Source organism: Toxorhynchites rutilus, chromosome 2, assembly GCF_029784135.1.
Source record: "Toxorhynchites rutilus septentrionalis strain SRP chromosome 2, ASM2978413v1, whole genome shotgun sequence".
Taxonomy (NCBI): Eukaryota; Metazoa; Arthropoda; class Insecta; order Diptera; family Culicidae; genus Toxorhynchites; species Toxorhynchites rutilus.
Genome location: NC_073745.1, coordinates 27,566,533 through 27,577,250, shown reverse-complemented (window position 1 = coordinate 27,577,250; position 10,718 = coordinate 27,566,533). Strand labels below are relative to the sequence as shown.

Genomic DNA, 10,718 nt, shown 5'->3' with positions numbered 1-10,718 from the left:
TGCTATGTAATGATTCGAATGTAATTCCCAAATGAAATGATAGTGAAATCGAGGGATCACTCTAAAGAAGCAATTGTGATACTAATTTTATAGTTATTTCATCAATGCATTAAGCATTTCAAAATATTAGAACAAAGTGTCCGAAATATGATTCAGAACGGTACACGCCTTTCGAGTACATGTGCTGCCACGTTCCTTATGCCACATAAAAAATACACATAAATCCATGCGTTCCTCCGCTTTGTCCCGTCTCTGACTCAAACAACTTGTCAAACAGATTCCGAGATTAGATTGAATCTAATTCAATAATCCCCAATTGCGGTCAGCTCAGGGTCTGTTCCGATTCCAAGCAGTTCTCTGTCGGCAACAAATAGGTCAAACAACCAATCTAAAAAAAAAAAGTACGTAAAAATGATCTGTTCTGATGAAGGCAATTTATCACTTTTACGACCTCAAATAAATGACAGTCTCCGACGGAAAGATCGAGCCCCGTTACATTGAGCATGAATTTACGGTTCCAGCGAGAGAGCGGAACGCGCGAAGTGGGCGTCATCGAGACCGGAAGCATCAAATGAAACAAGATGTTTTTAATTGTACAAAAGGTTTCCAGCCGCAAGTCGCGCACACTCGAGACGAGCGACATCGGTGTTTTATTTCGCTTCCCCTCCTATGAATCGTTTACTCTAAGATCATACAAAGAGATGACTTAAGTTACTTATTGAAATACTAAATGGCACGACGAGTGGATCGTGAAGTGTAAGGTAGATGGGGGGTGTGTGTGTGTAAGTGATCCGTTCATTTCTCGTTAGTTGATGAAGATACTTAATCTAATTTAGTTCACTATCGAGTCTTCCTTGTTTGTCTCCGTTCGCGCGCATGAATCGGTTCCAGTTTGTGGTTTACCTCTATCATGAATCAGCTGACGACTGACGAATTCATTACTGGATCTTTGCGGGGATTTTCACACACACCACGTCTTTATCGCCGGATTTTAGCTCCCACTTCACTTCCACTGCGACCTGTACAGAGATTTTCCAATGCGGTATTATTTTTTTTGTATTCTATAGGACCAATTTACCTTCGGATATTGCTTCACCACCGGCAGCGTCGTGGTGTACTTGTAGTCAGTGTCCTTCGAGAGGGGACATTCGATGCCACTGTCCACACATCCGTTGTCGTTCGGTAGCTTGAACGGTATTTCCATTCCGAGAATGATGCCGTGCACTACCGCCTTCAGTTCAGTGAGGTCCTCATCTACAAAAGCGGAAATTATATTTGTGTGAATAAAGAGAGAGAAATGTTCTCCATGTTCTGAAATTCATGTTTCTTTCATGCTGCGTTCCACTTCAGAAAAAAAAACTATATAAGTTCGAACACAAGTTCAACCTTGGAATATCACTCATAAGACATACTGTACGAAGGACGCCTGCATAATGACGACAAGCTGTCTGAGGACGAATAATGATTTACAATCACATGTTACGACGCCACTGCATAATTCATGCATTGGAACGTGACGCAGCTCTTCTCGCATAGACTCCGATCGATATGTGTATTTATAATCTGAGCTATTATTAGCCAAGGTTATTCTGAAAACTATTTTACTCTCATGAACTGTTGTATAACTAAAAACTATAAAGTTAAGTAGAAGGATGTTCAAAAGCTCATCGGAGAAGTCAAAATTTACTGCGCTTTAAGCCGAGCGCGGTCGTGATGATATCACCTCATCGTTCTTAATGACCGCTTGACAGTGTCCCACGAAATCTAATTATTCAATTAAAACCTATCGTGAATCACGCGAACAGAATTGCTTTGTCTGCTTATCGCTGGCATGAACCGTTACCGACCAATGTCAAGGTCAATGCTGTGTATGTATCATTACATCATCGAAGTAGAGCATCATTTCAGTGGAGTCTGTCGTGCACAAAACGGATTGATCAAATTTTCCAAAGACTTACCGCTGTTGAATGTTATCGAAATGGTGGCGTTCGTATTTCTTTTCAGTACACAGGCCGCGTCGTCCTCGCCACAGTTCGAAACCTCCACCGCACTGTAGTTACCGATTGTGTTGGCATCACCTGAAAAGATAGGATGAAAGGCAAACAGCTTAGTAAGATACACTACAAATTGGAATTGGACAACTTATCGGACAAGGCTTAGTTTAGTATCAGAGTCAGCATTCAGATACCACTAATAGCAAATTGTAAGACACCGCGCTTACAAGCAATAAAATGTTGGCCAAACTGTATCAACGTCTATATGTACTTCGAGAGTGGAGCCCTCAGAACCCTTAGCCACAGTAGCCGTAGACCCGAAAATGGGTCTGTTTGTAATCGCATCTAAAACGACTCTGAACAAATACACTCTGTCCAACTTCTGTAAGACCACCCTGTTTCTGTTTCGTTGCAAGAAAAAACAGTTAGAATTTCAACAGGATACATTCATTGGGTGCTTCATTATGATAATTTCAGCTGTCCAGTTTCTATAAGACCATTTCAAAGTTCATAAGTATTATCAATGAAAAAATCAAAACGATCGGCTGATTCACATGTCAATAATTGGTAACCTTGTCATTTCGACTAATAACCTGGAAAATTTCTGTTTGAATACTATTTACCAAATTCTGCTGAACGGATTTCTCGATATTTCTCCATTTTTCCGAAATTGCGACCTTGAGTTCGTCAATCGAGGTGTGCCGTTTTCCCTCAGTGTAGATTCTGCGTACAAGGTCCAGGTTTTTGGTCCATAATGTTTAGTTTCCTTGCTGGTATGAATAGTAGCATTGTTTTGCTGGAATGTAGATTTTTTGTGACGATATCCACGCAAAAATGGTAGGAGAGAGGATTCCAGAACATGTCTGTAATCCTTGAATGATGTGAAAGCTATATTGAGCTCTCCGGTTCCACGGAATTCCGCCCAAACAATGCACGAGTCTCCACCAAAATTTCTGGTTGAAAAATACTGTTCCTTCTTCCGTAAATCACGCCAGTACCCGTTGAAAACATCAGGACCATTCAAATTGAACTATTTTCCGTCAGTGAACATAACCTATACATTGAAGAACTTTTCGTTGTGGTGTATAGGAAAAAGTATTCTTTTGTAAACTTTCTTTGTCACAACATACCATGTCCCACTGTCGGTTTATGTGAGCTTTGGCAAAACTCAGACGTCTTCCGATGTGAGATGGTGCTTTAACGTTTCAAGCCCTCTTTTTACCAAAACTCTCGAATTGTCTCCCGAGTAACATTTAAATTGAAAAATTGCTTTATTTGCATAAGCGGTTTTGAAGTTCTGTTCTAACTATTTCCCACCACTTATCCTGGTCAGAGAGTTTCGATTTACGTTGAGCTCTCTTCTTTTTACCATATCCTTGAGGATTCGTCAAATAGTTGAGAACTACTTGATGGGATCGTCCAATCCGACGAGCAATTTCTCTAATTCCAACATTTTCCTGGTGAAATGCACCGATTTGTCCTTTTTTTTCTATCCGTGAGTACTTTTCCCTTCGGCATTTTCCAGATTTATTATTCAACTAACTAAAGAAAACGGAAAACGTGACTGGTCTTATAGAAACTTGACACTTAAAAATACAAAATAAAAATTGTTTACGCTCAACGATTGCACACACACACATATGAAAATCATTCAGTGTATGATAGTTACCAATACAAATACATTAGAATATAAATTGAATCGTTGTTTGTTTACAATGACACAAAGCAGCAAGATCATCACCTGGTCTTACAGAAGTTGGACAGAGTGTATATGGCATATTCAGTTCCCCAGACTTCAATTGGTTGCCAATTGCACGGAAAAAAAATCTCATAGACAGCTTCTTTCTATTCAGAGAAAGTTTTCTTTTCACGGGAAAAAAAACTATGAATTATTTCATGATAGCTATTAAATGTACATGAGCTCATAGCCCATGAGTTCGTGCAATTTTTGCAATGCGAACTAAATTTTCTAGTTAGTTTCTGTATTCTACATTATTCTACAAAGGAATGTTTCAGGAGGAATAATTTTCTTCGTGCATGAAAGGAATGTTTCGTACATGATGTGCTAGAATTGTAAACATCGTGTTTGAAACGCGTGTCATCTGTACAACACAGCAGTGGAACTCCATACAATTCACTGACTAAAAAGTGTCCACATTTTCATCGCTTGTTTACGTGAAGAATATAATTTTTTCAGGCACACTTGATTTGAGAGTGTATGGATTTCTAGCTGTCTTGAAGCAAGGTCTTTAATGATGAATTATAAGATGGGAAGGTTTATATAAACATGTTTATAATTACATAAGTTTATTCAAATATTAATATTGCTCTTCTTTAACTATTCAGTGCAATTTTATCAAAATTGAAAGAGAAATTAAAAAAGGAATGTTTTTTTTCAATATTTTTTTGAGATGGTTATTAAAAATCCATTATTACCTTTGCTTCATTATTTACCCCCCATTATTTGTTAATTTTTCCTGCTTTTCGTTCTTTGACCTATCATTTTGACAGTTCAATTTGAGAGGTTTAAAATTCCGACAAGATAAAAATTTGGTGTGAAAGAGTGGAAAATTAAGTGGCAAATTTTCTAAGCTTTATAATTAAAGTTTTTCGGCACTATTTAATTTCTTAGTTTGTTTGAATGACCGATTGAAGTTGATCCATAGAAGAATAAGATTTCATTTATTTGATGTGTCGTATTTTGAAATCGACTCAATGGTTGAAAAGTTATGACGTTTTGGAAGAAATCTTACTTAATCAGCAAAAGGCCCCATTGGCATATGCTGTACACAAAAGTCGTCTCCATTCACATGAATTTTATTTTTTTTCCAATTCTTAACTTTCAAACTCATTTCAAGGATCAACATATCATATCTTTCTATTAATCTGCAAACATGCCTTGTAGTAGCTTAAAAAAACAAACTCATAAACGACAAAAAAAAGTCTTCGATTGTATATTTTTAATATATTTTTTTTACAGTTTTACAGTACACATTCGCTTGTTGACGCTTTTTTAGTTGGAGTGCTTTTTAATTGCCGGTTTGCTAGTTGGAGCACGCGCCAATCAAAAAGCAGTCATCCGTCATAATTGTATGTCAGTTTTACTCTGATGTTTTAATGACATTTTTATTGAAGGATCTTTGAATGTTACACTTAGAAAATTAAGGCACAGTATAAAAGTTTTTAGTTTTGCAGTTTGTTTGACAAATGTTTTCGTTTAAAAATATACATAAATACAGCCATTCCATGCCAAACCGTTATAGTGTTGCTCAGATTGTCGTCAAAAGGGGTAGTTTTGTTCTTTATAGCAAGTTATTAGTCGTATTTTTTATTTTTTTGTTAGGGCGACCATTTCCATTTTAGAGTGGTCCAAAAAATCCATTTTTTCGTATTTTTGCCAAAAATGACTATAAAAAAAATCATAACTTTTGAGCCACTGTACCAATTCAGATGTACGACATATTAAATTAAAGCCAATTAGCTGGTCTTTTTTGGAAAAATACAGCAGTTGCAGAAAACTTGAATTATGTTTCGTCTCGGGACCAAAGGCGCTATATTTTTTTATATATTTTCTGGAAAACTGAGAATTTTTCACATAGCATATCTCGAAACCAGGGAGGCATTTTTTTTCGTTTTTGAGTTATAATTTTCAAAGCTATCCGATGGTTTAAAAAATCATTTTCCCCTTTTTTCCCAAAAATAACTTTTCTCAAAAAATTATTACTTTTGAACTACGTGATCGATTCAGATGATCGACATATCAAATTAAAACCAATAAGCTAGCCTATTACACTCTGAATAGAAGTGGATTTTATTTTAGTAATTATTGATTATATTTATTTTCTATAGCTTACATCGTTTCGTTTATTTTTTATATTTTTTCCTGAAAGCTGAGGGTTTTTCACATAATACATCCGCATACCAGAGAGGTGTCATTTTTCGTTTTTAAGTTATGATTTTTCAAAGTTAACATGTTTTCAGTTTTCGTTCAATATTTCTATGCGACTACACTGGATGTATGTGACTATAATCCAATTGATTGGCAAGCGTGTAATTTTTTCAAGAAAGGCTAAAAGGTAGGTAGGCTTTAATTTGATATGTCAATCATCTGAGTCGGTCCAGTAGTTCAAAAGTAATAACTTTTTGAAAAAAGTCATTTTTGGAAAGAAATGGAAAAACTACATTTTTCGAATCACCCTAAAGTGGAATGGGGTCTAATATTTTGCGATAAGGAACAAAACTACCAATTTACATGGTAGCATATATAACACTAAGAAATATAGCTAGGTGTTAATTTCCCCGGCAACTAAAAAGCTGATTACTAGAAACTAATTGATGGTAACGTTTCATTACCTTGTGAATTCTAGATACAATACCAACAGAGGGAATTTGAAAAAATAAAAATGGCTTTTTACGGGGTGTGTTCGAAACTGGAAAAAATAAAATTCATTATATTTTTATGTTGTTTTTAAGCGTACATACATGACCTAGTCGTATAATTATTGTACCATTCAATTTATTTCGATAAGAATGCTTGAAAAAACTTCAACTGATGCTCTTACCACATTTTAATTTTTTATTCAATGTCCAGTTTCTATGGCGAAGCTTCATTCGTAAATTACACATTTGTCATTATTGGTGGAATACGACCATAAATGTTGTTATCAGTAGCACAGCAAGTTATGATTACAATACATATAGGTTTATTTTGATTATGCAAATATTAACGACATTATACATGAACCGATAAAAATGCATTATAATGTTTGTCCACAACACTTTCAGCGTCTATATATATATATATATATATATATATATATATATATATATATATATATATATATATATATATATATATATATATATATATATATATATATATATATATATATATATATATATATATATATATATATATATATATATATATATATATATATATATATATATAAATTAAGTTACATGAGGATATCGAAGAGTTTTTAAAAAGGAAAGACCGGTTTCGCCGGGAGTACAAGTTAGACTGATTTTATTATTGTCAATTTTACATCATGAAGCCTAGCCATTTACCTAAAGCCCTTACGCTGCACATTCTATCCAGTCCGTTGTCGCGTCAGGTACAGAGTCCGAATCGGTGTTTTACGTTGGTGTCCTAAATTGTTGTTTCGCTTGCGTTTGCGAATTGATGCTACCGATAAACTGTTCCACAGTGATCGGTTCTGTTGCTGTGGGGAAAATGATGTTGCTTGCGTTAACTACTCCCTCATCAAGTTTGGATCGTCCCGATACAATTGTGTTGGGATGATGGTTGTCTGCTGAACTGATGTTTGGTTTTTCTTCATTGGGTGTCCTTTTCTTCTGGTACCAATGGTAAACTATGACGATCAAGCCTATAATGAAGCATATAGATGAGAGGCCCAAACTTGTTGATGTTTGGATGAAATATCGGGTTTTAATTATCTCCAGTTGTTCTCGGTTTTGGAAATGTAATTTCTTTAATGTGTGAAAGTCCAGGTTCTGCTCGAATTCGTTTTGTTCAATTTTCACGCCATCCAGAGGCACTATTGTTGGGATAATTCTCGATGGAAACGTAATGGAGCTAAAAGTTTTGTTGTTCAGTGAGATTGTACAGTTCTCGAAAAACAACAGCATCGTTCCTGTTAAAACTCTGTTGTTATGTAGACAGTCGCTTGATAGTGTGACTGTTGTGATTATGATGATGATATGGTTGTCTGTCAATCGTTTTATGTTGGTTGTATTCCGATAGTTCGTAAAGGTGCATTTTCCTGGGGAGCCTCGTATGATTTTGGAGAAGCATCTGTCGTCTGAGGTATCGTCTAATTTATCTTCTTCGCAAATGGAATTTTCGCCGATACTTTGGCAACTGCCTTTGATGAAATAGGTGGAGTTTCCGTAGATTGCTGCTTTGTGCCAAGGGAGTTTGATGATTTGACCGTTGATTGGAAGTGGTTCTAGGAGAAGACTGGTGAATGGATGTGGTAAAATCTGCGGGACGCCGATGATGAAGTAGAGGATGGATTCCTTGAAGAGGGCTCTGATGTCTAGGTAATCGTATGCTTGGTCTGGATGTAGAATGGTAATATTTTGTTCTTCTAACTTATCTGAGATAAACTTTAGTTCTTCTGCTTCTAGAAAATTCTTAGAAATGATATTTATTTTTGCAAGTTGTATAACTTCGAAAATTGAGTCTAGGTGTTCTTGTATTAGGTCGACATGATAAGAAATTTTAAATGCCTGTCGGATTGCTGTGAAATTTTGATTGACAAGTTTGTTGGTGATTAGAGATTGTCTGGCTGATATAATTTGTTGCTTGATTATTCTTTGTTGTTCATTAACGGAATCTATTAATTTGTTTATACGTTTTCCTAGATGTTTGTTGATAGTTACTTGAATATTATTTTGTCTTATAAGTTCTTGGTTGCCTCGTTTTAAGTCATTTATATCGTTATCTATTTGGATTCGATCTTCTTCATCTAAATTGCCTGTAATCGCCTTTATGGCTGAGCCTAGAAAATTGAATGCTCCTCTCTTGTTTCTTCTATTTGGTAACAATTTCATATACGTGTTTTGGGCTTTCTTAAATTTGGACTGTAATGTGATATAAACGTCGCTGAAGTCTGTGAATATTTTAAGTCCGTCGATAGTGATAGCGATGTTGTTTAGTAATGGTCTATAGTCTTCCAAGTCTATTGTGTGATATATCCTGTGACGTCGTCTTAATTAGTACGTTTCCGGTCTGTAACGTCACTAGTCCTGGGTTTCTGGTCAGGTCATGTATTTGTATCGTTCTCGATGATGAGGTCGTGATGAACGTCAGCGTAATTAGTTTTAGAAGTTGGCTCCGCAACATCTATAATTTAGAAAAATAATTTGTATGGTTTCATTTTCGCCGAATATTTTCTTTGTGTATTTCTCTGCCAGAGTGGTCCAGAAACGTTCTACCTTTATCTTGGACAACTTTGACTGGGAAATACATTTCTTTTCCTTTGATCCTTATTCCTTGTCTTCTATTATATACGGTTTCTTCCTCTCGAAGAACCGGTGGATGTTCTCTCTTTTTATTGTGGTAACCCAAATTTTTATTTTTATCTGATTGTACAATAATTTCATTGTAGAATTTGTTTCTGTTTTCTAAAATCTTTTCCATATCAAGAGGCTTTTCCTCTCCATCCCTTATTCCGTAGAATATTTCCCGGGGTTTGGTTTTTGTGGTAGAGTGGACTGTGTTGTTGTATATGGTGCAAGCTATTCTAAAAACTTCTTTTTCGTTTATGTCGGGATAATTAGGCTTAGTACAACGAAAAATTTCGCTCAAAGTTGAGTGGAATCTTTCCACTGTACCATTACTCGAACTATGATTGGGTGGAGTAAAATGCATCTGGATATTTAGGTTGTCTAAAAGTGTTCTAATCTCTATGGATTTCAATGCGGGTTCGTTATCACTAATAACTAAATTTGGGGTACCATAAATAGAAAAGTACTTGGTTAAACCTTTCCTTACGTCGCCGATGTTCCTGGATTTGGTGGGAATTACCGTTGCAAATCGAGAGAATTTATCTATAAATGAAAGAAATATATTAGGTTGTTTGATAAAGATGTCTAGATGAACAATTTCTAAAGGCTTTTTCGGATCTGGAGTTGAGCCCAGTTGGATTTTATAAGGGTGTCGTTCGTACTTATTTTTGTTGCAGGTGTGACAGAGCCTTAGAAACTGTCTTATTTTCTTTTTCATAGCTGGGAAATAGTAACGATTTCCGATTTGCCGATTGTTTTCCCATATGCCTCGGTGCCCGGTTGTATGAATTTGTTCTATGATTTCATTTTGTTCCTCTGCGGTTTTCAAGTCTATTGCTATTTTTTGTGTAATGAAAACTTTAAATGGTTTTCCTCTGCTAAAATAGTTCTTGTAAACAATTTGGAGGGTCTGAATTACAGATTCGGGACACAAAATGCAATTTGTTCTCTTTGGGTCAATAAAATCTTTAAACACTTTTATGATAAAAGGAACTCCATAATTTACTTTCATTAGGTTAGATTTTTCTTCTTTGTTCAGATGATCAACTCTCAACTGAAAATATGTGTCCTGCCAAATTGAGTTACATAATCTTGGTTCGGTTCCTCTAAGGAAAAATTGTTAAGTTCAACATCTAGAGGACGTTTTATTAATACTTTTGATGGGCTTTTCGATATGTTTGATACAGTAAAAAAAAAGCATGGCTATCTTTTGAATTGTAGATACCAGAATGTATGATAATGTCCTTAGAGAGAAAAATGTCATTTTCCAAATAAAATTCTCCATTATTGATGATAGTTGGTAAATTCACAATTTTTGTCTCATTGGAATTTAACTGGATTATTGCCGAATTTGGATATTTTCGAAACATTTTCAGTACGCCAGTGGGGAATTTCAACTCATTTTGATCTGTTAATATGTTGACTTTTAGTTCACGTAAGGTCTCGTATCCTATGAGACCATCGAAAAATTTGTGGAAGTCGAATATGTAAAATATTTGTTTTTTTTTTTTTGATCCTGGTATTGTGGAAAAGGGGTTGAAATTTACGAATTGATCTATATTTTGCGAACCATTAACGTTCGTTACCTTTACAGGTTTGGTGAACTTGCATTTGTCCAAATTGACATGTTTCGGACTAATGTAGTTTTTGTTCGCTCCCGTATCGATCAAAAACTTCAGTGGTCCTTTA

At 35.4% G+C, this 10,718-nt stretch overlaps 1 protein-coding gene across 1 annotated transcript in view; it reads right to left on the bottom strand.

Annotated features, from left to right (window-relative positions):
* Positions 1-584: 584 nt before the first annotated feature.
* Positions 585-10,718, bottom strand: part of LOC129764186 (NPC intracellular cholesterol transporter 2 homolog a) — a 41,723-nt gene continuing 31,589 nt past the window's right edge. The window contains exons 2-4 of the mRNA XM_055763038.1: positions 1,959-2,078; positions 1,079-1,254; positions 585-1,019 (exon numbers count right to left, since the gene is read on the bottom strand). Coding sequence (XP_055619013.1) covers positions 939-1,019; positions 1,079-1,254; positions 1,959-2,078 — 377 coding nt within the window. The 3' untranslated portion in view covers positions 585-938. The remainder of the gene's footprint in view (positions 1,020-1,078; positions 1,255-1,958; positions 2,079-10,718) is intronic.